This window comes from Protopterus annectens, chromosome 5.part1, assembly GCF_019279795.1.
Source record: "Protopterus annectens isolate FY-2018-M chromosome 5.part1, PAN1.0, whole genome shotgun sequence".
In the NCBI taxonomy this organism is placed as follows: Eukaryota; Metazoa; Chordata; order Ceratodontiformes; family Protopteridae; genus Protopterus; species Protopterus annectens.
In genome coordinates, this window is record NC_056736.1 from 568874667 (window position 1) to 568899861 (window position 25195).

The 25195-nt window shown below is 39.0% G+C and overlaps 1 protein-coding gene across 1 annotated transcript in view; it reads right to left on the reverse strand.

Moving 5' to 3' along the window:
* The window catches only part of IFT88 (intraflagellar transport 88), a 1839004-nt gene that overhangs the window by 599266 nt on the left and 1214543 nt on the right, over window positions 1-25195 (reverse strand). The window contains exon 18 of the mRNA XM_044073191.1: window positions 6403-6511. Coding sequence (XP_043929126.1) covers window positions 6403-6511 — 109 coding nt within the window. The remainder of the gene's footprint in view (window positions 1-6402; window positions 6512-25195) is intronic.

Consider the following 25195-nt stretch of genomic DNA (forward strand, 5'->3'; position numbering starts at 1 on the left):
GCTATACCAAAGAGTGTTCTCCTGCACTCTTGAACATTCTAGAACTTGTTGGAATGGTAGGTTCTGTACAAGACTGACTGACATTTTTGTTAGTTCCTGAACAAAAGCTTAGTATACAAACTTTGCTTATAAAGTGTCATAAGAAACAGAAAGCCTCTTTTTCTTAATATCACCCATTTTGCCTGCCAACACTAGTCCACTGATGACGAAAGCTTCACTGAACCTTATGGGGTATAATCTTCTAGGGGGTCTAAGACATGGGGAAACGGACACAGCTTAAGTGATAAGTTGTTTCTTGTCCTTATGCTCCTTAAATTAAATGGAGATTTTTTTATTTTAATTGTTTTAAACACCTTTATTAAATTACTACTAAAGACATAGACAAACATGCATTAACACAAAAAAAAAACATTTTAACATTTTTTCCATTTAATACAATATACATGATATATATTTTCTGTGTTACTATCATCAGTCCAACATTACAGAAAATTGCTGAATTTGTGCCTTCCCTTAAACTTCACATCTCTGCCTCTCGAACATTAATTAGTATGCATGCATTGTTCCCACAATTTCCATTTACTTCTGTGTAACTTGCTCTTTTCCTTTTCTAAAGATACCCTTTCTAGTTCTTTTATCTCTTTTGAAATATTCAATACTTCAAAAACAGTTGGGTAGACTTTAATTTCCATTTTTTAGTCTTACTAAGTCTAGGCAGTTCAGATCCTGTATCCCAGCTAAAAAGAATCATTTCCTTACTTACAGCCATTTACTCACCCAATATTTATGATACAGTACTCAGTATGGAATTTTTAAAATTTGCCAACTCCTTACACTTCCAAAACATATACTCTAGTTTCCTTTTTCTTCCCCATCACACCGCCAAAATGTGCTATCTACCTGAGGAAAAAATTAATTGTAGTCTGCATGGGGTATAAAAATATCTAAGCAACTCACTTCCAATCAAACATCCTAAACCTTCTGGTCTTTGTTGCATACTTGGGAGCTGTAAGAGTCCCCTATCCTTTTCTCTTTGCTTATACTCTGATATCAATCCCTGGTAGGGAAGGCAGTAGCTAGCCTGCAGTCTAAATGTCTTCTTCGCCTCATCCCACTCTATTACCTTCCCATCTCTAGTTACTTGCTCCCGATACGTTGGTTCCTCTGCCAGTTTTTCAGGTAAATTCCAACCCCCTCTTGCCTGTTTTCTGTACCCCAACATGCAGTCATCCCTACTGGCAAATCTCCTTTCGCCACTCTTATGTTGGCTTGGTTCTTAGAATACTTGCTGCTGCTTGATAAATATAATATTCTATATTGTCGCTATTATTCTCCTTAAGGACCTGAATTCAAAACCCCACTCTCTCTCTATTTCTTGAACTTCTCCACCTGTTTCATCATCCCTTTCAATTTTGAGTTATAACCTTCTGATTGTGTTATGTATATGTGCCTTAACTGTGTAGCTCTAAAATATCCCTTCAAATCAGATAACCTTAAACTACTTTGTTCTGTTGGAAGGATCAACTTGTCCCATTTGACCACTGCCATCTTTCCCTTCCACATAATTATTGTCCAGAACTTTTCCACTGGTTGACAAAATATGCCTGATCTGTATAAGAAACCAAAGGGACTAAAATATTTTCACTGTTAATCTTACTATCCATACCCATACATATGAGGTTCCAGTTTCTCAGTTTTTTTGTATTATCTTTTGTCTAGTCTCATCCCACATATCCTTGGCTGCCACAACAGAATCAGTTTTAATCCATATTCCTAAATACTTCATCTTATCATGTCCTCATAAATATGAGCACTGCTGAACCAATTTGTATCTGGGTACATAATTCATGGTTTTAGTCTTTGTTTTAGTTTTATTAATTTCATATCCCAAAAGATTTCAGCTTGTCTTAAAATGTTCCACAGCACTGAAATGTCCTTTTCTGAATTTATCATGTCCAAAATAATACCATCTGCAAATAAAGCCATCTTTTCTTGATTACCATACCAATTATATCCTTGCCTTTCCGAGTCCCTTATTTTCTTTGCTAATGGCTCTAAATATAAAGCAAATAAAGGGGAAAGAGGACACCACTGCCTGGTTTCTCTGTTCAAACACAACTTATCAGAGAGGAATCTTCCCTACTTTAATTCCTGCCTCTGATCCTACGTATATCTATCTGGTTGACCTTATTACTTTATCAGGGAATACAAATGCTTCCATTGCCCTACATGTAAACTCCCAGCTTACTCTGTTCAATGCTTTCTCTGTATAAAGACCTACCAATATCAGCGGTATTTTCTTATATTCTTCTTCCCTCTGGATCATCACCGTTCTATTAATGTTGTTAAATGTTAGTCTCCCTTCTGCAAAAGCACACTGATCCATATCAGTTTTGGCAACACCTTTGCATTCTTTTAGCCAGTATAGACATAAACTCTTTGTAATCATGGTTTAAAACTGAAATGAGTCTATATGAAGCTGGTTCCTTAGATAACACAATCACCACAGCTTTCCTCCAAGATGTTTGTGCTTCCCTTCCTTTTAAAATACTGTTAAACAAAATCTTCCAGTACCTTATCACTTTTTTCCCTGCTAACTTCCACAAAAATATAATCTGTTCCTGGAGACTTTCCTGAAGACTGATTACACATCATTTTTATGTCAACTTTTCCTATCTTAACTATTTCTTGAGCCCCATCTACCTCTAACCTTAGCATAATTAAGTCTTCCATAAATATTTCCATTTCTGCAGTTACTTAATTTCCACATTTCACTATCTTATACAAATTTTCATAAAATTTCCGAAATGTCTTTAATACCTCTACAGGATCTCTGGTTATTTTTCTTGTTCAGGCTCCCTATGTCTGGTGAAAAAACTTTCTATTTTCTGTTGCCTAATTCATTGTGCTAAAAGTTTTTGGGCTCTGGAATTATTATTCAAAAATAGTTTAACAGCAATCTTTCTAAATTCATGCATATTATCCATTTAATCCCTTATTTTCTCTTTAGCACTCTGCATTTGTACCTCTTCTTATTCTGTGATATTCCCCTTTTTCTGCAGTATTTAACCTTTGCCAGCCCCTTTAAGTAATTCCTATATCATCTTAATCATATCACTTTCTCTTATTTCAATCCAATTTTTAAACTCCATTTTCGTTTTATCCCACTCACCAGCTGTAACTTTTGAGGGGATTTGTATCTTCCCCAATAATGCTTGAATAATTTCCATACCCAGTTCTTAACTTCTAGGTGGGAAAGTGCCAGTGTCTCATTTTGACTTCATTACCATGAATTTTTAATTTTAGTTTTTACCAGTGCATGATCTGAAATAGTTATTGGATGTGTATCAAAACTTTCATTTAAGTGCACATGTTCCTGTGAAATATAATTTCTATCTAGTCTAGCCCAGTCACTGTACCTTGGCCAATAATATGTAAATTCTCTCCAAGGTTTTACTACTGAATTCACACCTTCCATACTGAATATTATCATAAATTTCTTTCAGAAGCCAATCCCTTTTTTATAATTTCCTTTCTAGGTTCTCCTGATACATCCTCACAACTGAAAATCAAGTTCCAGTCCCCAACTATAAGAAGTGTTTCCTGCTGAAAGTTAATTATTTCTCCCAAATTTTTCTTAAGCTCAGTAAGAACAGTTTTTGGTGAAATATCAACACATGCCAGCGTAATCCTCCTCAACTGCCAATAGCCTCTTACTACCACAAATCTACTATAATTGTCTTTTTTCCTCTTCTATCACTATTGGCATCCCTCTAACAATTAGCAGAATCACTCCCCTTCTTCCTTAGTCTCTGATATTTTGCTGAGTATCCATCCTGAAATCTTTGCCAAATTCACATGTTAATTTCTTTCCAGATGGGTCTTTTACAGCACTGCTATTTGCACTCTGCATTTCTTAACAGAATTAAATACTCTTTCCTTTTTGTCTACAACTTTAAGGCCATTTATGTTACAAGATAATATGGATAGTGTAAACATCCATCAACAACCCCTTTTTCCCATTTTTGCACATGGGGTTGGAGTGTCACTTCAACAGTGACAATCATCTAGAGCCAAGGTGTACACCGTCAGGTGGCTAGCCCTGGCATGGTAGTTCTTCCACACCACACTTGCACCACCTTGTTTATAGCTTAAGCCAAGAACATTAATCTAAACATTCACCACTGCAAAATAAGAAAAAATATCTTAATTCTATATATAATATAATCAGGGTAGTTTTACACCCGACCCCCACACCAGCATCCCAAGATCACAACATACTATTACACTTACTTTTGTCTTGCCGTTCTTCTCTTGTTATACTGTAAAGCCTATATTTCTTACAACTAAAAGAAGGTACTTGCTTTAATATCTTTGACACACACAACTGTCAATGAAAAGTTTCCCCCACATTGAGAATACCCCTAACTACACACAACACAAAACTGCTTTATTAAATATAACATGCAGTTTACATCAAGAACTGTTTTATACAAATACTAATAGGAACAAAAATTGTTTTATTTACAGTTCCCCTTTTCCCCTTTTAGTGTCCTTTTAAGCACTGATAAAGTGTGGTATATGTTTTACAGTCCACCCATAAGTTTAATATAGTCAACAAAAGTTCAGTCCTTTTCAGCCACATTTTTCTCAAATATGATTGATGCTTTACAGTCAATTTATTCACTAATTTGTGTTGCTAGTCTTCTTCGTGTTCATCTTCAGCTCCCAACACCAACTACTACTGAGGCTTTTAGTCAACTTCTCTGCTCTTTTCTTTCTTTCAAGCATTTTCCTTTGGAACACTGGAAAAGGTTTCACTGGCAAAGTCTCACTATGAGTTTTATTGTCAGAAGAATGAAAAGCAGAGTCCCTTTCTGTTTTCTAGCTCACATTTTGTTGAATAAACTTTTTTTATTTTCTCCATGGCCTGCTCTGCATCCAAAAGTGTCTTTAATCCTCCATGAAACAATAATCTGAAGACAGCTGGATATATCAGGTTACATCTCACACCTGCCCCTTGACATTCAATGATTGCTGAGATAAATTAGCTTCTTTTCTGCCTGGTGTACAGTGAATACTCATTTTCTACAAACACTCTACTGTTTATAATTTTTAATTCTCTTCCTTTCTGCCAAGGTTTTCTGAGGATCAAATCTTTCAGCTGTTATGCTTGCATCTTTACTAATACAGATATTGACTGCTTTCTCATGGCTAGGTTTGGAGCATACACTCCATGTGTCCTTTCAATTAACAAATCCTGCTGTAGAATACCAGTCCAGTTGCGTATTTGTGCTTTCATAAAAGTAATGGTTTGTTTCTTCCAGTTTCAGTGGTAAAGCAGAAAATGTCAGGTTTTCTCTCTACCATTTTTTGAAACAGCTCTTCTTAGGAAAGCTCATACTTAGCTAGCCTTTTTCATTTCAGTTTCTGATTTTTCTGTTTATCAGTTCAACTGAATAGCTAAGTTTTTTTCCTATTTTTACCAGCTTTTAGTTGTTTGAGTTGATATACTCATTCAGTGTTTCATTTATTTTAATCACCTCTGAATACAGTTTACTTGTTTTTTCCTCTAAATCACTGGTAGCCATCTCTTGCACCAAAGCTGGAGCTTGAACTGCTTTTTGCTGAACAGCTGGATAATTCTTCCCAGCCAATGTTTTTCTTCATCTTTTTGGCTGATTTTCTTTCAGGGTCTCAAAGTTTCATGTTTGCTAGCCAGTAAATGAATGTTACTTAAGCTGACAATATCACTGGCTTTTATGTCTCAGTTTCTTTATTTCCATACTGGGAGAGTTGAAATTAAGTTAGTGATCAGTGTGCAACCATCTTGTAATTTCCCACTGCTTCTTTTTCTTTGTTGAAGATAATGATGTCTTCTTTTTGGACCTGTGTTCTGAAAGTTACAATTTTCTATGATTACATTTTTTAACAAAACAAATTTGCATCCAGTAAAACATGTTTAAGATACTCATCCTGAGGAGCCATCTTGATCTTATTTTCACTTGTAGAAGAGCAGCTTCATTACACAACTGATGAAAAAAATGCCACAAATTAAGAATTCAGTAAATAATTAAATAAAAAAAGAAAAAAAATAATGACTGACTCCAATGACAAAAAGTAAGAGAAAGAAGCAAATTACCACCAAGGGTAAGTTAAAACTCATTAAGATGGCAAGAAAAACTGCAAAGGGTAGATCTGCCCCTTTTCTAAGAACTGCCCTTCAACAACATACTCATAAGTGCAGTTACTGAAAAGGAAAAATACATCAAAAGACAACAGGTATACAAATCCAACCCAAACAAACACCACCCAATGGCTGCAAACCCATACAAGCAACAACAAACAACAACATATGTGATCTCCTTGTAGTTGTTTTACATTTTCCAGTATTATGGATACAAGTTTGCTATCTGGTAGACCACTTGTGAACTGTTCCTTAGGATGGCATGTAATTTTAGAAAACAATCCAAAGCATCTTCCAACCTGCTTAACCTCTTGTATGTCAGACCTAAAATATTAAAAATACATAATATTTTTTAACCTCTAAGTAGTGAGAAATAGTTTAGCATATCAAATACAGTTATTTGCAAACAAACAATAAAAAGTAACAACAAATAAAGACTGCACACATCATGGCAAGTTTTTTTTGTTATAATTATAGGTGAATGCATCACTTTAACATCTAAAAAGTCATGTACATGGCACACATTTGTGTTTTATGAAATTTGGTTTGCAAAAGAAAATGATTTATTAAAATCAGCACTTAAAGGGTTTGAGTGCTTGGAGTTAAGTGAAAAAGAAATAAAGTACCAAGCAGACTGAAGCAGAAGTAGGCCTTTATCAATTTTAGAATATGATTATTTTTATTTCTAGGCCCTTTTTGCCCCTGTCATCCATCAAAAATTCAGCAAATGGAATTGAGCCCATTTGTTCTTTCGTGAGAGATATCTTTCCCAGATCCATGGGGGCAAGAGCTGCCTGCAGAGGCTGTCATTTAGGCAGCCATGAAGGATGCTTCTGCCTTCATCAGTATCCTAGCTATGAGGAATTTTTAATTGTATGTCTTAACCCTTCCCTTGATGGAATGGGGAGTTTGCAACCCACATTACTGCAGGGCCATTACTCCTTCCCCTACACAAGTACACATTCCAATAAACTAGCTCAATGAAAGCTACCTCCATATGGTATCTTAATTATCACCCACCTGTCCCTAGGCTGCATGCACCACTTCCTTCCTTTGATGGCTTGTATTCACATACAGCTGGCTCTAATACAGTCCCTGCTAGGATAGGCACTCCCATCATCCCTGCCAGCTCCATTAAAAAATGAGCTGCTAATCAAACTCAGACTACCTGGACTGTAGTCAGGGCTTTATTCATCTATATCACCACAGTTGTCAACTTTTAAAAAAATCCTACTTTAAAATAGTAACAGGCTTCATTTTGGGAATGAAAATACCAAGACTATCTATTATAACTGCTAATCTAATCTAAGAATTAAATTATTTCAGTGCTCAAGAACTAATGTACAGTAACTGAAAATATTACTATGGATATCATGTATTCAGCAGACCATGCCATATGATGGTGACATTACTACCTTGGGGATGGGAAGTATTTAAGACCAGAATTTAGAGTGTTTAAAACAATTTTATGTGAATATAGGAGTGACAGATCTCTCACAAATACTGAAACAAAGTCATGTCTTTCAAAAATGTTCTGGTCCCACACATAAATGATTATTTGATTGTTATGCTATGCAGAATGTGCAGAATATGAGGTATCAGAAACAGCCAACGTAAGTTCATGGGTACAGCTGAGAAACTTAACAACATACTGGACTTCAGGAAACTCTGCTGCAGAACATATGCACATGAAAGCACAAACACCTTTGTCATTTGATATAAAGACAGACTATCTAAAAAAGTAAACACAACTTATCCACACACACACACACACACTCACACACACACACACACACACACACACACACACACACACACACACACACACACACACACACACACACACACACACACACACACACCTAAATCCAGAATTACTCAAAAGCATGAAAAGCAGAAATGAAGCCCCCATACACCCACCATGTGGAGGGCTTTGCCACTCATTCCCCCCTCAACATATGTACAACTCACAGCTACACTACAGTGGATGAAAAGGAAAAACACTGAAGTATACCACCAGCCTGAACAATCCAACACACTGTAATAAAGAAAATTGTAATATTTATTTCATTTATTTATTGCCTTAGGTTTTGTGGGACTGTCCAAATGGGCACTCTGGCCTATTTTCAGCAGAAGCCCAGAGACAAAAGCTCCATTAAAGTCATAACATTGACAAAAAAAATTACAGAGAAAATAGAATTTGATTCCATAATCATGGATGGTGTTTGAAAATGTATCTGTTCCTTTTTTTTCTATTATTGATATTTATTTTTTAGTATTAAGTTTCTGTTCCAGTGTTACCTCCTCCTAGAATTACATTCCAGGCACTGACTTTCAAATGAAACTGAATCACAGATTGCCTAACAGAGGACACATATATGAATCTTGTAAAAAAGGAACATAATGATAATTAATGAAGCTTGCTGAACAATGTATTTTATTTATTTATACAATTTGTTAACGGGATAGAGCACTGATCCCACTAGACTAACGTCAGTCTCAGCCCAGACAGTTTAGGTTTTAAAGTCCTACGATCTTCTAGTATGGCTTTACTGTACCTTTTCAAGTTCCCTGAGATAGCTTGTTCCAAAGCTGCAAAGCATATTAATGTATTCAAAAATCAGATTCTCCAAGTATAAAGTGGTACAATGGCTTCCATGAAGTGATTAGAGACGCCCATTTTAGAACCAGATGAGCTACAGAATATGCCTTTCCAACTCTGTCAGATATGGACTTAGAAATTGTTATCTTGCCAGCATCCCTAGACCTTTAATGAGTGTATTTTTTTTTAATTTATAACTGGACCATTATGTCCTTTTTGACAAGTCTCATGGTGCTACATTTAATGACATTAAACGTGAGGTTATTACTACTGCACCAAGTATGCATTTTTTATAGCCCATCTTGAATCCATCTGGCATCTTTAACTGAAGTAATTTATGTTACTTAGCTTGCAGTCATTAGCATATTTTATTTAAAGTCCATTTCCCATTTTTATATCTGAGAAGAAAAGTCTAAAAATATATGACCCCTACTAAAGAGACCTATGGGACACCACTAATGACTCTCATTCTGATACCACTGCCTTACACATTGTGATCTTTTGCTTAAGCAGTGTTATACCCAAGGAACTGGCATAGATTCATAGCTCATATGTATATACTAGGCTAACAACCACCAGAGCCTTTATAAGCTTAGCAGTGCAATCCAACCCAACTGTATCCGTATATATCATGGGAGTTAATCGGGAGTGGATATGTTAGGAAATTTCTAGAGGTTATGGGGGAAGTATGTTTGTTTGGGCATTGTTTGCCTCTGCCTATCAGAGACATGGGGGCCAGATCCAGGGTGAATTTCCGATTGCCTGTGCAATGGTCAAGATCACGCTTAAATATGGTTAGAGATGGACTCTGCTTCAGAGCATGGGGATCTTCTGAGACACATCTGTCTCACCAACATGGCTCATTTATGTCTCAAGAAAAATTTAAATCTTTGAATCTAGTGGTTCTGATACTGTTCATTTTGTGGATATGCAAATAATCCATCAGAACTGGATCCTAGTACGCCTTGTATGCCAGGCATAGGTCACCTCTCAGTAACCTGCAGGGGACAGACTACAGAGACATGGTTCTAAGGTGGTCTATAAAGGACAATGTGTTTATATCCTAGACTCTCCTGGTGAAGAGCATTTGAAGGCGTTCCCACAAATTTAATGCTTTTCATTTGCATTTATTTCCTTTCATGGAACACTGAGGAATGCTTTATCAAGATCAAGATAAGCAGTATGCAATTTCCGTCCTTTATCATGTGCTGCTGTTACCTTTTAAAAGAACACCATGAGATTCAAAAGACAAGATTACCTTTAACAAACTCATACTACTCCATATCTATCAGTAGGCTTACTCGTATAATTTATAGGATCATTATGATGCTCCATTATTTTACATAAAATACTGGTCAGGCTAATGGGTCTAAAATTGTATGGGTCTTAAATAATCCCTGCTATTTGAACTCGTACCACTACAGCCCTTTGTCAGATCATGGATGTGTCCACATGCTAATATTTTATTAACACAGTTGAAAGAGGTTATATGGGTTATCGCTGACTGTATATGAAACCATCAAGTACACAGTCTGCTTCAACAGAAAGTTTTTTTTTTTTCTTTTAATTTTACTTCTGGTAACTATTATCTTATTTGCAGTTATATAAGGGGTTTCTCTCTTGTCTCTAGCTGACATATGTTATGCTTACTGTAACATTTACATAAAATTCTTCTGGTATATTCTGTGGCTGAAGGCTTAGTTAATTATTTACTAATAATGTACTGTATTCACTAATTTACCAACCAAGCTGATTTCTCCTAGATGAAGAAAATAAGTATCTGTACTTTATTTAATCTGGACTTAAAAAAAAAAAAAACTGTACCTACTGCAACAGCGTTTGCAAATATCAGCTACTGACTAGGTACAATACTAAGAACGGTAGTGCAATATCATTTTGTACTGTATTCAAACAAAAGATAAAAGCAAATTACTTACAATAGCTGCCGGATACCTCTTTCGATAAGATCCTTCTTTAACAAATTATACAATGGAGATAAAGTATATTACGTTAAAATAGAGCTGCAATGTATTTTACTGAGTCCTGAAGTTATGAAGGACTGACTAGTTGCAGAAGATCTGACCTCACTGAGAGAATAAGCCAGTCTCACTGAACTTGTGTAAACCCCCCAAAACCCTCGTCCAAACTTCCACTTTTGAATCATTTTATCTCTGGCTCTGGACACCTCTATAGCTATTTCCATCTCCCTGACCTACCTAATCATAGTGTCCAGATCTTCAAATATAGACAAGCCTTTCACCTTCCAAGATCTAGTTATAGTCTTCTTGGAAATCAGTAATATTAGCTACAATACATCACAGTATGAGCCTGAAAGTAAGACATGAGGGGCATATCCTAACAAAAACAATGAGTCTATCAGTGATCCTCCCAGGACAGAGCTTGTTGTAAATGAGCTACAACTTCTCTTTATGCACCCATACCTCTAGGCAAATTCCAAATTGCATGCCATCAAGTCCCCATTTCATTTAAGCTGCATCTATCTCCAGCATCTCGAAGAGACTGATGGAAACATAGCAGCCAACTTAGCTGGAGTATAAAAATTTTAAAAAGGCACTGCCAACAAAAAAAAAAAAGGAGTACAAAAATTTTAAAAAGGCACTGCCAACAAAAAAAAAAAGGAATTTTCCAGATCTCGTGGCATACCTTCATATTAGAATCAGTTTAGACCAAATACATCATAGATCTCTAAACTAAAGTCTCTTTTCTAGCCTGTTCTATATTTGATGGCTAGATGGATATGTGGTACAGCTCTGACAACAGCTTCTTCTTGCCTATACCCTGTTTCTCTCTTACATTAATACACCATTTTGTCCAAGTAGGCCGATCTAACATGGGAATAGCTCTTATTTTCATCCCCTGAATTGCCCTCAGCAACGTATCAAACCAATACCTGTCTACCTGCCTCAGACTCCATGTATTTTTAAAACTATCCTAGTTTGTCAGTGCCTCTATATTAAATAATTGCTCCCAATACCTTATGGTGTCCATCAGGTGTCTGGGCACTAGGCAGTAGAGACAATTAAGCTTACAGACTCGTTTACTCCAGTCAGAATAGTTGATGTGATCCAAGTCCTATAGTTAGTGAATTCAAGTACCCAGGATTGTCTCTTCCCACAGATCAACTACCAAAATCTCCCAGAACCACCCCAGCAGACCCATTACAGTGCAACTTTAGCAATAATTAAATAATGAAAACTCCCAAAACCACCCAGCAAGCCCACTGCAGTGTGACTCCAGCAATGAAAAATCCATAAATTTATTTTACTAAAGTCAAAGTATATTAGACTACAAACCTGCTGAAACCCGGGTTCACAATAAAAACATAAAAACAATTTACTACAGACATGTCCAGCTAAAGCCACGAATGAAAACTTAGCCCATGTGGTATGCATTGCTGCATTTGAGAGTCTGCTGATTGCAATCTTTGAGCCACAACCTTTCCACTGTTCCCAGCGATTCTTCCTCTATCAGCTACCCATTGCCTAAACCTTGGAAATGGTTCAGGAGTTGCTGACACTGTTCAAGAAGCATGAAAATGATCTCTCGTCTTCTGATGTAATACCATTAACTATTGCAAGAAAATGTGATGTAAGGCGAAAGAATGAAGCCACGGAGGGAGATTCAAACCAACAAGTTTTTTCTGCTATAACATTAACGTTGACACAATTCGTTGTCACAATACATTTTTGTTTAAAGTTACTTAGTCAGATGTGGGCGTGCAATACCTGTTGCTATGACTCCTGCACTGTTTACAAGGCCGGTTATATCCAAATTTCCAGCAGAAAAGTGAGACTAAAAGTAAAAACGAGACAAACTCCACTCACTGAAGACCACTCATACCAACATCAAAAAATGACACCAGCAAAACTGCAAAGATATTACTCCTAACTGCTGCCAAAAATCGATGAATACTGTCCAGTGCACTATAAAAAAGACTAAATCAGTGCACTATAAAAAAGACTAAATCAGGTCAGAACACTCCATTGCTTTTCCTCGAACCAGTGAGGGCCTGTTGTTTGCAATGGAGCAACTACAACATGTAACCAGAAAAGCTTATTACTTTTAGTAAAATAAAATTATCACACCGATACTGGGCAGTATTCATCAATTTTTGGCAGCAGTTAGGAGTAATATCTTTGCAGTTTTGCTGGTGTCTTTGTTTGATGTCGGTATGAGTGGTCTTTGATGAGTGGAGTTTGTCTCGTTTTTACTTTTAGTCTCACTTTTCTGCTGGAAATTTGGATATAACCGGCCTTGTAAACAGTGCAAGAGTCATAGCAACAGGTACTGCATGCCCACATCTGACGAAGTAACTTTAAACGAAAACGTACTGTGGCAACAAATTGTGTCAACGTTAATGTTATAGCAGAATAAACTTGTTGGTTTGAATCTCCCTCCGTGGCTTCATTGTTTCGCCTTACATCGCATTTTCTTGCATTTACGGGTGTCGCCGTGCTTTGGTGATCACTTTTGACCATTAGCTATTACCATAGTTTCCTGATTAGGCAGCGTTAAGGACCCAAGAAGTTTGGTGGTCATCTCTTCAAGGAAATGCAATATGAAGGAGCCTGCCAATGTATACGTGTTTGATGCTGGCATTGAGTGAAAATGTCTAAAGTGCCAGCTCTTTTCTCTACACTATCACAAAGTGAGTCTACATGCCATGCAGAACTTCCTAGTTTCTGCTGAAAAATCCTCTTCACAATACACTATTGAATCTTGCACCATAAGCATTTTTCTGGGATCCCACACAGAAGACACTGCAAATCTAAAAACCACTGGTCTTAGTATCTTCACCCATAAATTTTGGGGCAGGAATACCCTGTGCACCCTTTCTATATACAGGAGATCCTGCTGTAGCCCTATCCACTACACTGTTTTAGCCCTGATAAAGGCGTCACAATCCTTGATTTCTGCAAGCACTGTATCCCACTGAAATGGATTTTTTATTCGGTACCTGTTCTTCTTGGTCAGTTCTCCAGGTTTTAGCCATGTCCAATCTGGTTTCCACATCTGTCAACCTCTGAATCATTGCAGCCAGAGGATATGTCTCTAACTTAAATGACAAAACATCTTAGGAAGGGATAGAAGGAAGGAAAGAGTTGCCCTCTACGTTAAATGGACAGAAGGAGAAAGAAAGAAAGAAAGAAAGATGAACCTTCTAACTTAAACGGGTTTGTTAAAGTTTTAAAAGATGGGACAGAGAGTTGCAGGCCTAGCGAAAGCAACGGCCAGCCACATCAAACACACAAGCAAAAAAACTTAAGAACTCACCACAGTGAAACCTAAAACACAGTCAATTAGCAACGCACAACAATATATAGTCAAATTATTTTGAAATAAACTAATAATGTCCAAAAAAGAATTTCAATTAGCCTGAGCCTAGTGAGAAGCACCCGATCTAGTTTAGTGGCAAACGAGATCTGGGTTATCTTCCCTAAGCATGATGGGATAAGGTATAGCCTTGAGCTAGTGGAAGCTCTCGAGCTTTAGTATTAGGCCGAGTTGGAACCGATGCTCGGTTCCAAACCCAACCAGCAAGAATGAAGGCAAGATAGGACAACATAACATCTCTTGTTTGTATACGACAGAAATGATCTATTCTTAGCCAAATGTTAGGCTGAATCAGTTCTGCCTTGTTAACGGGACTGCCTTTTTCCCAAGAAGGTAAAAAGAGGAAGAGAAAGATAGAAGAAGAGGAGGAGACTGGAAGCATATTCAACACTTTGTTTCCTTTCTGGGGAGGATGAGCTTACCTCCTCTTCTACTAGCTAATTCTCAAACTATGACCGTGACACCTCTCCATGCCTCCATCTTCTTCCTTGTCTATACCAGTCTACTTCCTCAAAAAGCTATTACTTTCTATGACAGTTATTGTTATACCATGGAAATGGTGGATTCAGCATTACAACCGGAAAAACAATAATCAGAACAACAACAACAAAAAAAAGATAGCATTTCAAGCCATATATAGACTGAGGCAGGAGAAAGGTGGGAGGGTACATCAACAAAGATGACCTACTCACCCAGATCTAGTGCTGCAGTAAGTATCTCTTGTATCTGTGATATCAAGTTTCATGTTCATCAACCACTAAGGCAGAGTCCCAAGGTTATTCTCCTGTGTGGCTCGTCAGTTGAACATTTCCCTAATGACTGTGGTTCTGTAGCTTGACCTGGACCTAGAAACCACATCCACCTTATAGCGTCTTGCCAAAGTATTTAGTGAAGGCCATGTGACTCCTGTGTGGATATCATCCAAGGATTCATTTTTGCAAAAGGCATGACAGGTAGCAAATGCTCTGGATGACTGGGCTCTAGGTCAATGACGAAAAGGCTTACAATATATCTAACAACATAATTTAATAAAATCAGACAGAAAGTTTGACAAAGTCACTTCAAAAAACTTAGAGCCTAGTTTCTTTTAAAAAAATGAAAACAACTGGGGACGGTTTAAACGATTTAATTCTGCCCAAGTGAAATCAAAGCTGTCTGTGCATGTCTGTAAAGGACAGCATATATCATCCTTCCTCAGAAAACTCTGGGAAGAGGACAGACATATTAATCTACTGGAGAAAATAATTTCAGTGGCTGCCTCTAACATGAAAGAAGGTTTTGTTATCAAGAAGACTCTGTCCTTATGAAAAATCAAGAAAAGAGGGTTGAACATAAGGCTTGCAGCTCAAACATTCGTCTGGAAGTAGTGGCCACCTGGAAGAGAATCTTCCATGACACAAATTTCAAAAATGTTTTAGTACTGATTCAAAAGGTGGACGAGTTAGTTCCTCCATCATAAAACAGAGATCTTATTGATAACAAGTTCTTTAAGTGGTGCAAAAAGAGGAAGGAAAAGTATCTCTTAAGAAAGCCTAACAAAACTTCAATAAAGCCAGAGACAAGGGATCAGCACCCTGAAGAAAACTAGAAATGCCTGACAAAAAACCTTAATGAATGAAAAACTTAGGCCAACACCAGAGATCTGTGATAAATAATCCTGAATTGGAATGAGGGCAGTAAAGTGATTAAAACCTCTGGCATTAGCCCATATAGAACAAAATATGTTTATCTGCATTAATAAGCCTTTATAGAATTTGGTCTCTGGGCAGATTTGTGGATCTGGGCCACCCAGTCTAGGAAAGAAGTGCCTCTGACCACAATGGAACTGTAACAGCCAGGTGTTAGCCACAGGAAGTGGATGTCTAGGTAAGACTTACTGGATGGGTGAATCAGATGGGTTCTGAAGGGTCTCAGATGTACAGTCTTCTCCAGAAGATGGGGCCAAAGCAGAGAGACTCAAACCTGTCATGGCCAATACGGAGTTATGAGACTTGACTTTGGTTTTACTCATATTGGCCTTCTGATAAACTGGGGATCACGTGAAATGGGGAAGAAGTGCAAAGAGGTCCTGGGAGAAATTACTGTATGAGGAATAAGGGAAAATAAGTTGATGCATTTGGCAAAGGTTGGGGATACAAAAAAGGTCACAACAAGGCCTTCCCCAGCGAGGGAAGATCTTCCACACTTGGTTTTCAATTATTAAGGAATTCCCAATATTATTCTAGCATGTCCAAAGGTCAGTTGTCAATCTCCTCTCCGGTCCAGCTGGTGAATCTGGGAATCTTGAGGCAATGTTACAACTGCCTCATGTACACAGACAACCCTCTCCTCCTCCCAACAAATTCCAACACATGTGAGAGATGCAACCATATAGCCAAACTGGAGGCTAAGCTCTCTCAACTCAGTACTGGCATAACCAGTCAGGAGGAGAAGGAAACCACACTCACTACAATTCCAGTCTCACATAGACCTACCATGACAGCAAACCAAACACATAATCACACAAAAACATAATCGGAGGCTCTAAATAAAGATCTGCCGAAGCAGCAGAGACCTCCAAAGCAGACACCCAAGCAGCCGCTACCCCAAAACAAAACACGTGCAACACATATCTCACAAAGCCAGTGTGCCGAACAGTCACAGCCCTTAAGACTAAACAACACACCTGATACACTTGTAATAGGTGACTCTATCGTCAGGCACACTGACGTCCCGCTCACCAGGCTGAACAAGGAGAGGGTCACGGTGAGCAGCCTGTCGGGCGCTAGGATCCGCCACATAACACAAGCACTCAGGTCACTCCAAGGCAAGTATAAATATGACTCATTCATTGTCCATGCTGGTGTGAATGACATGAGATGTACCTCCCTGGACTACATGAAAAGAGACATAAAGGAGCTCTCTGAGCATGTAGCCCAGGCCGGTATGACCCTGACCTTGAGTAGCATTTTACCCTCACCAAGAATGATGCCACAATATGAAGACTAGATGATCAATTTCAACAATTGGCTTAAGTACTGGTGTCATTCAAAGGGGATCCAATGCCTGTCAGCTTGGGATGATATGCTCGACAAGCCACGATGCTTCACTAGGGACGGCTTGCACCTGTCACCCCTGGGCTTTCGGATATTGGCAAAGGCTCTTGCTACCCCCATAGTGCCTTTTTTAGGCAAGGCTCAAAAGACAAACCCACCTCCATAGGTATCACAAGGGATAAGAAACTAAGAGTAATGCTACTCAACGCCAGAAGTCTAAACTTCAAGATGCACGCACTCGAAACTCTCCTTAGCATGGAGAACATCGATATCTGTGCAGTAACAGAAACCTGGTTCAGGGCTCCTGAGAGCACCCCAGCACTACCAGGTTATACCTCATACCATGCTTTTCGGCCCCAAAACTTGGACCGAACCACAAAAGGAGGGGGAGTATCGATATTTACCAAAGATACCCACACCTCCAGGTTGGTGGCAAAGCACGAAGCATCAGAGACTATCCATGTGCAACTAACAGTGGGTAAAACTGCCTTCCAGTTTATAGCCTGCTACAGACCACCCTCCCAAACCCAGGAACCCCACTCGGCCTTCCTGAGAACACTGGAAAATATGAAGGTCTCTCCAAACACCATTATATTGGGGACTTCAACTACCCAAACATAGACTGGGAGCATTACTCTAGCTCCAACACCCTAGCCCAAAGGTTCCTAGAATTTATAAACTCAAATGCTATGGAACAACTTGTTACCACTCCCACAAGAGGGGAAAACATACTGGACCTGATCATCACCAACATGGGGACTCTATGCTCCAGACCAGAAGTGTATCCCTCACTGGTAAGATCAGACCATAAACTAATCTCACTGGATATTCACATCCCGACCCTACCCCTTGCCCAGAAAACCACAGTGAAAAACTTCTCTAAAGCAAATTTCACACTCCTCAAAACTGAGGTGGAATCCTTCAAAGCCCCGGGCCTGTGGAAAATATGGCCCAGACCGCAGAATCCTTTATAAACGCATTCTATGAACACCTTCAGGAATGCATGGATCATGCGATCCCAAATAAAACCAAGACCCAATCCTCCAAAGGAGGACGTCCTGTCTGGTGGACCCCAGCCATAAACAAACTATACAATAGAAGGAGGAAGCTACTAAATGATAGAGCAAAATCCCAAAAGGGAAGGCATCACTGATCAGTATTAGCAAAAAACTACGGGCACACATAAAATTGTCTAAGGCCAGCTTCGAGAGAAAAATTGCACAGGACACTAAGGATAATCACAAGGCTTTCTTTAGTTATGTTAGGAACCTGGGTGGTAATTCCCAGATATGCTCAGAATTAGTCCAAAATGACAAAAAATACACCGAACCCACAGACATTGCCAACATCCTAGCTGACAGGTTCAGCGCAAACTCGCCCCCCCACCAAAAGGGCAAATATCTATCCCAGCAGAGTGCTGCTCCCCTGACATCTCAGATGCTCAGGTAAGAGCCGCCCTCTCCAAAGCAAAAAACACAGCATCAATGGGACCAGATGGTGTCCTGGGCTGCGTCCTACATGAACTCCAAGAAGAGCTAAACCCAAACATAAAACTACTGTTCAATCTCAGCCTTACTACAGGATATATGCCCAAAGAGTGGCGTACAGCAACAGTGGTCCCTCTCCATAAAGGTGGTGCCTCAACGGATCCTGGAAACTATCGCCCCATAAGCCTGACTAGCTTGGTCTGCAAAGCTATGGAAAGGATCATCATGGACCTCATAAATAAAGATATTGGGGACCTACAAACACTGGATCCTACCCAGTTCGGCTTTGTTAAGGGCAGATCCTGCCTCTTAAACCTGGTTGATTTCTTTGAAACAGTCACCAAGGCCATTGACAAGGGGAAGGTGGTCCACACAGCCTACCTGGACCTCGCAAAAGCCTTCGATACAATACCCCACTCGGGCATTATAGATAAGTTGACCAGCTTAAATATAAACCCCTATGTCACTAGATGGATTGCAAACTGGCTCAAGGACAGAACCCACATGGTTAGAATTGCTGGAGCCATGCGAGACTCCAAACCAGTTACAAGTGGTGTCTCACAAGGCTCAGTCCTGGGACCTCTCTTGTTCGGTATATATTTCTCGGAGGTACAGGCCAACACGGAAGGACTGTGGCTGACCAAGTTCGCAGATGACTGCAAACTGGGCGCCATAATCGACTCTCCAGTCGACACAAGCATCCTCCAAAAGGGCCTTATAGAAACAGACAACTGGTGCCAGAGCCATGGCCTCAAGCTAAATGCCAAAAAGTGTATAGTCATCCCCTTTGGCAAAAACAAAGTGCCCACAAATTACCACATAGGTGGTAATCCATTAAGTACAGAAGAAGTAATTAGGGACCTGGGGACCCAAGTTGATAGCAATCTCTCATTTGACAACCACGTGGCCAAAGTGGTTAGAAAAGCATTTTATATAGCCCACCTAATCATGAAGGGATTCACATCTAGATCAGGGGATGTCATCGTGCCTCTTTACTCATCCCTCATCAGGCCCATAATTGAGTACAATGCCCCTTTTGGGATGTACCTTACCAGACACCTGCAGCAACTGGAAAGACCCCAAAAGTACCTCACCAAGAGGATCAAAGGGCTCAAACAGATGCCTTATGCTGCCCGGTTAAAGAAACTCCAGCTCTACTCAGTGGCATACCGCCTGTTCAGAGGCGATCTGTGCCTGACGTATAAAGCCATGTCCAACCCGGAATTAATGGACATGCTGCACCTCAGAAAATCCAAATCCCATCGAGCTACGCTCGAGACTTGAACCTCAGCACTGAAATAAATAGGACATGCTGGAGGGACAGATTCATAACCCAGAGGCTCCCTTCACTCTGGAATAAAATCCCAGTCCAGGTTAGGCAGAGTCCCTCATTGACTCTCTTCAAGAGGAATCTTGATGAGTGGATGGGAGATCGTAGGTTTACCCCGGGTATCACTTCTGTGTCACTGTTAGACAGAGGCACAGTATACTAACCTCGAAAAAGGGCAAAGCAAAATAAATTTAAAATGGGTGGCAAAAGCCAAACACATTCTGGCTAGGCTTGTAAATGCCCTAGGGCAGATAGCCTAGTATGAACCTATGAACCTATGAATGGCTAACACACAACTCATGTAATATATGTAGGCAGAGGAGCTGAACCAATTCACTGATGAACTAGCTTCTATCAGGATTTGACAGGCTACCAGAAGGTGATTTGCAGACATAGTCCATTCCCCTACCTGTACGGCTTCCCAGCAGAGGGGGTAGAACTGTGTTCCTCTTTGCTTATTCACATGCCAAACCACAACTATGTTGTTGGTGTGAATGGCAATAACATCTTGGAAGTATGAGTTTTAGAATGCCCGCAAAATGAGGAGGATAGCCCTCATTTCTGGAATACTGATGTGCACGCTGGTCTCTGTAACTGTACATTCTAGACCATTAGCCCTTCCACCTAAGGACAAAGGCATCTGTGATGACAGACACAAATGGACCGAGATTAAGGAAAGGTCTACTCAGAGTAAGATTCAAGCAATCAACAACATAAATGCTTGTTTCAGGTTTTAGAAATCTTCAGCAGAAAATCACGGGGTGTGAAAAATTTGACTGTATTTTCACAGACCACTGCCACACTCTCATATACAATCTGGCACTGGGAACTACATAAATAGTTGCTGTCATGAGTCCCAAGACCCAGAGGCAGAGAAAAGACAGAAACTTCTACATAACGAATGAGTCACAACATTCTTGAGGGGCAGGAACCAATCAGAGGGCAAAAAGGCTCTAGAAGATTGTCCAGAGTACATCCAATTATATATGCATTTGGCTGGGCATCATATGTGAGTTTGTGGTTTTCGCTGTGATTCTCAAGAACTAGAAACAATTCTGTAAAGACTTCCTGGTAATAACTAGACTGATTACTGTTAAAGAGCTAGGAGACAGCTGTCCATGTATACAAAACACCTTGGCACCTTGGAGCCTCTAGTTCACTACACTAAAGGACATGTCGTTGATGAAAACCCAAGAGCATTTAAAACTGAAAGTGTAGAAACCTCCTGACTTGATGGGTAGGTAGGCATCTTGGAGATATTAACAGCACATTCAGTTTCATAGTGAAAGACAGGAAAGAATGACCTGCCCTGTAAGCATGCTGAAGGAGTCCTTCGGGGTGAACTGGCTTTGGCTGTTTAGACTGACTACTGGCCTTACATCCTTTGTTTTCTTTGAAAATAAACAAATGGAAAAATTTGGGTAATAACTAAGCTGTTTCTAATTTGGCAGAACTCTTAGATGACTCGTTTTTTGAAAGACATTTTTTACCTCTTTGCTGGTGTTAATGTAGAACACTGGATTTTACCAATGCACTATCACAGCTCTCACAATACTACAGTGATAATGCATTTTGACAGCTGTTGCCATTGCAACAATATGACAGATTCTGATTTTTTTTGGTTAATTCCATTTATAAAGAGGGGATACTGCTCACCTTAACCCTCAAATTTCTTTTTAAAAAAGGGGGGTGGCAGCCCCTCTTACAAATGAACCAGTCTATCTGTTGCTTTCCCTGTTAAAAAAATATGTGAAAACAGTCACCTTGTTCAGCACAGAGCCAGAAGTAATTGCATCTCTAACAGCAGTGTAGCACGGCACAAAAAACAGTGATTATTGAGAAAAATGAATTATGTACTTACCAGAACACTAGATTTAGCTGGTAACTGTCTGGATACTGGAAATGATGGACTGGTTGACTTGGCGCCTTTTCTTTCATTGACAACTCTCTGTACAAGTTCAAGTTCTTCCCCTACCCAATAAGACCGTAACTCCACTGTAAAACTTCAGGCTGAGTGACGGTGAATTACATGCATAGACTCCCAAAAGGATTTTAAAAATGGCATAAAGAAAGGTATTAATTAGAAGGAACCCATGAAACCTGGGCAAACTAATAGCTATCAGAATGTGGGGGTGGGTTGGTCCAAGACAGGAAATGAATATCAATGTATCTTGCTAGTTCAAGCGAAACAGATTTCTTGAGGACAAAATTTAAATCCCTTGAGGAAACAGGGTGAACCAAGGGTCATCTAGAATAAAAAAAAAAAAAAAAAAACTCCTTTCAAAAAGGAAGCAAGGGAAAAAGCATAACCTTGATGATGAGGCAGTTAGATGAATGTTCACTAAAGAATAACTCGCTCTTTTCTTGAATATATGTTAGAAAATTCATAACTTGAAATACAGGGGCTGAAAATGGGGTCTATTTCCAGTTGAGTAAATCAAACAGAGATGTTTTTCCTATTATCCCTCTAAGACTCGCTTGGCCAAAGTAATGACTACCAGAAGTAGGAGGTTTCCAAGACAGCAACTTAACTCATTACATCCGAGTGATGCCTCCAGGTGCATCTGCAATTAACTCCTACTGTCGCCTCTAGACATCAAATATTGCTTGTTCATATTTGCATCAGTAATACCAAAACCATGTTATGTACAAGGATTTAAATTATTTCATCGTAATGCTTACACAATGGCCAACACAACTGGATTAATATGTTATCTCTGTCTAGTGCAGGTAAATTGATATTAGTTGTTTTTGTGATATTAATTTATATAGATATAATTTTTACATTTTTTTCAAATATCTCAACAACCAAATAACACAGACAAAACTCCTTAGCCTCATATGAAAGGTCTCAGTTAGATGAATAAAATGCTGCTGACGGTATGTGTGTAACTTGAGTGGTTGCTGATATTATAAGTTGTTTACAAAATATTACAAATGTAATAAATTACTGTGTTTACTATGACTTATAAAATTTGGTTTATGACCTTGAACCTAAAGAATACTTCCACTACAAAAATAATTTGTGCTGAAGAGTTTGCCATTTATACTTCTTACATAACCCCTATGGTTCCAGAGATATGAACATTCATTTGAAATATAAGGATATAATTTTAATCTGTCAAACGGCTTAGGTTCCACCCATTGGAAGTTACAGTGCAAACTTCCTAAGCTCCATTGGAGTGAATGAGTTAGTATCAGTGGAGTTAGCTGGTTAAAAGGGATACATATTAAGTTTTTGAGGACAAAATGTTAATCCCATTGGAAGCAGGGAGAACCAAAGGTAGTCTAGAGTAAAAAAAAAAAAAAAAAAAAAAAAAAAAAAAACTCCTTTCAAAAATTCTTTACATAGCCTGTGTGAAATATAGGAAGAAGCAGCAAAACCTTGATGATAAGAGGTTAAGGCAAAAAGATGAACTTTCACAGAATAACAACGGCTCTTTTCTTAAATATGTCTGTTAGAAAAGTCAACACTTGAGACATAGGGGCTGATAAGGTGTTTAGTTCCTGTTGAGTAGCCCAAAAAGAAGATTTTTGTTCCCATTTTGCCCTACATATCTTCCTATTAAATGTTTTTTGTGAAACAGCGAATCTTTGCCCATCAGTGAAAGTGGAGAAACCATATGGTCAAGTGAAGGAATCAAATGTCTGAGGGAGGCTGCCTGTGCAGGTGGAACAGCAGATGATGGTGCTGTGCAAGCAGAAGGGTTTTATTACGTCAGATAAGGCCAGGGCAGGAGGAGCCAAGTCTGATGGGGCCGGAATGACTGCACCTCTGCCCATTTTGGCTTTCTGGACAAATCTGGTTATGACAGGAGGGACTGGCATAATGGTTAAGGTCTTTACCTCACAAATAAAAGGCACAGGGTTTGATTCTGACTAGGGGTGTTACTGGTTAGGCCTGTAATAATCTGCAGACTGATCAGCTAGTATTTACTAATGAACCTATAAACTTATGACAGGAAATGGGAGAAATCCATGTAGAAGACCAGGGGGCCAAATATGGGAGAATGAATCTCCAGAGGGACGACAGAGAAAAAAATGCCACATTTGGTGTTGAATTGTGAAGCAGAGAGAATGAAACAGTATCTTCTCCATATCTAAAAAGTATTTTGTGCTGCTGCATTGTAGAAAGACCATTTGTGTGGGAGCAAGATTTGTCTGCTCAACGTGTCCATGATCACATCAGAAGTCCCCAGTATATGCATTGCTATGAAAAGGTAATGTGATGTTACGACCCAGTCACAAGCAATTATTGTTTCTCTGCATGGGGGGGGGGGGGGGTAAGATAAGGTTCCTTCTTGCATGTTTATGTATCATGTATAAAAAGAGATATGGCTTCAGGTAAAACCCAGGTGCACAAAACCAGAACTATATATAACCAAAAATACACCGAGGTACCACACAATAGCATCTTTATTACACAAAAGAAAAGAACAGTGGTGCTCTTTTCTTTTCTTTTCTTTTGTGTAATAAAGACGCTATTGTGTGGTACCTCTGTGTATTTTTGGTTATATATGTTTATGTATCATACCACTGTCATGTTGTCAGACTTGATTAATACTGCAAGTCCTGAAATGCCTACAATCCTAGGAATACTGTGCTCATCTCCAAACCACTGATGATGCAATTTGGCCTCCTGTGGGGTCCTCATGCCCTGGACCATCCTCCTGTCTAGGCAATGCCTCCACCCCAATAAGGATGCATCCACACTTAACATGGTGGTGGAGTTAGGTTGAACAAAAAGTGTTCCTATGCAAACGTTTTGTAGATTTGACCACTACAGTAGGTGTTTGATGCAAAAATTTGAAAGTTTGATTGTATGAAACTTGACAGGTGTTTGATGCAATATTTTGAAAGTCTGATTGTATGAAACTTGAGCTGAGTTGCTCAATTCCACTAAGTCCTAAGGGTCCACTGCAGAACCATAAAGGTTGAATCTGTCATGTGGCACAGTCTTAACTGCAGCAGCCATCAAGGCTAGCACCTTGATTACTGTGGCTGCATGGGGATCTGATTGTATGAATGATGCTGATAGTGGCTTTATTATATTTAATCTGTCAACTAGGATTCTTACTGAAATAGAGACATCAGTTTTAAAAAAACAGGAGTAGTTATGAGTGTTGGAATGGTGTCCAGTTTTGCCAACTTGGTTATGTCACATCGGGAAGAGAATTTTATTTAAATAAATTAATATTT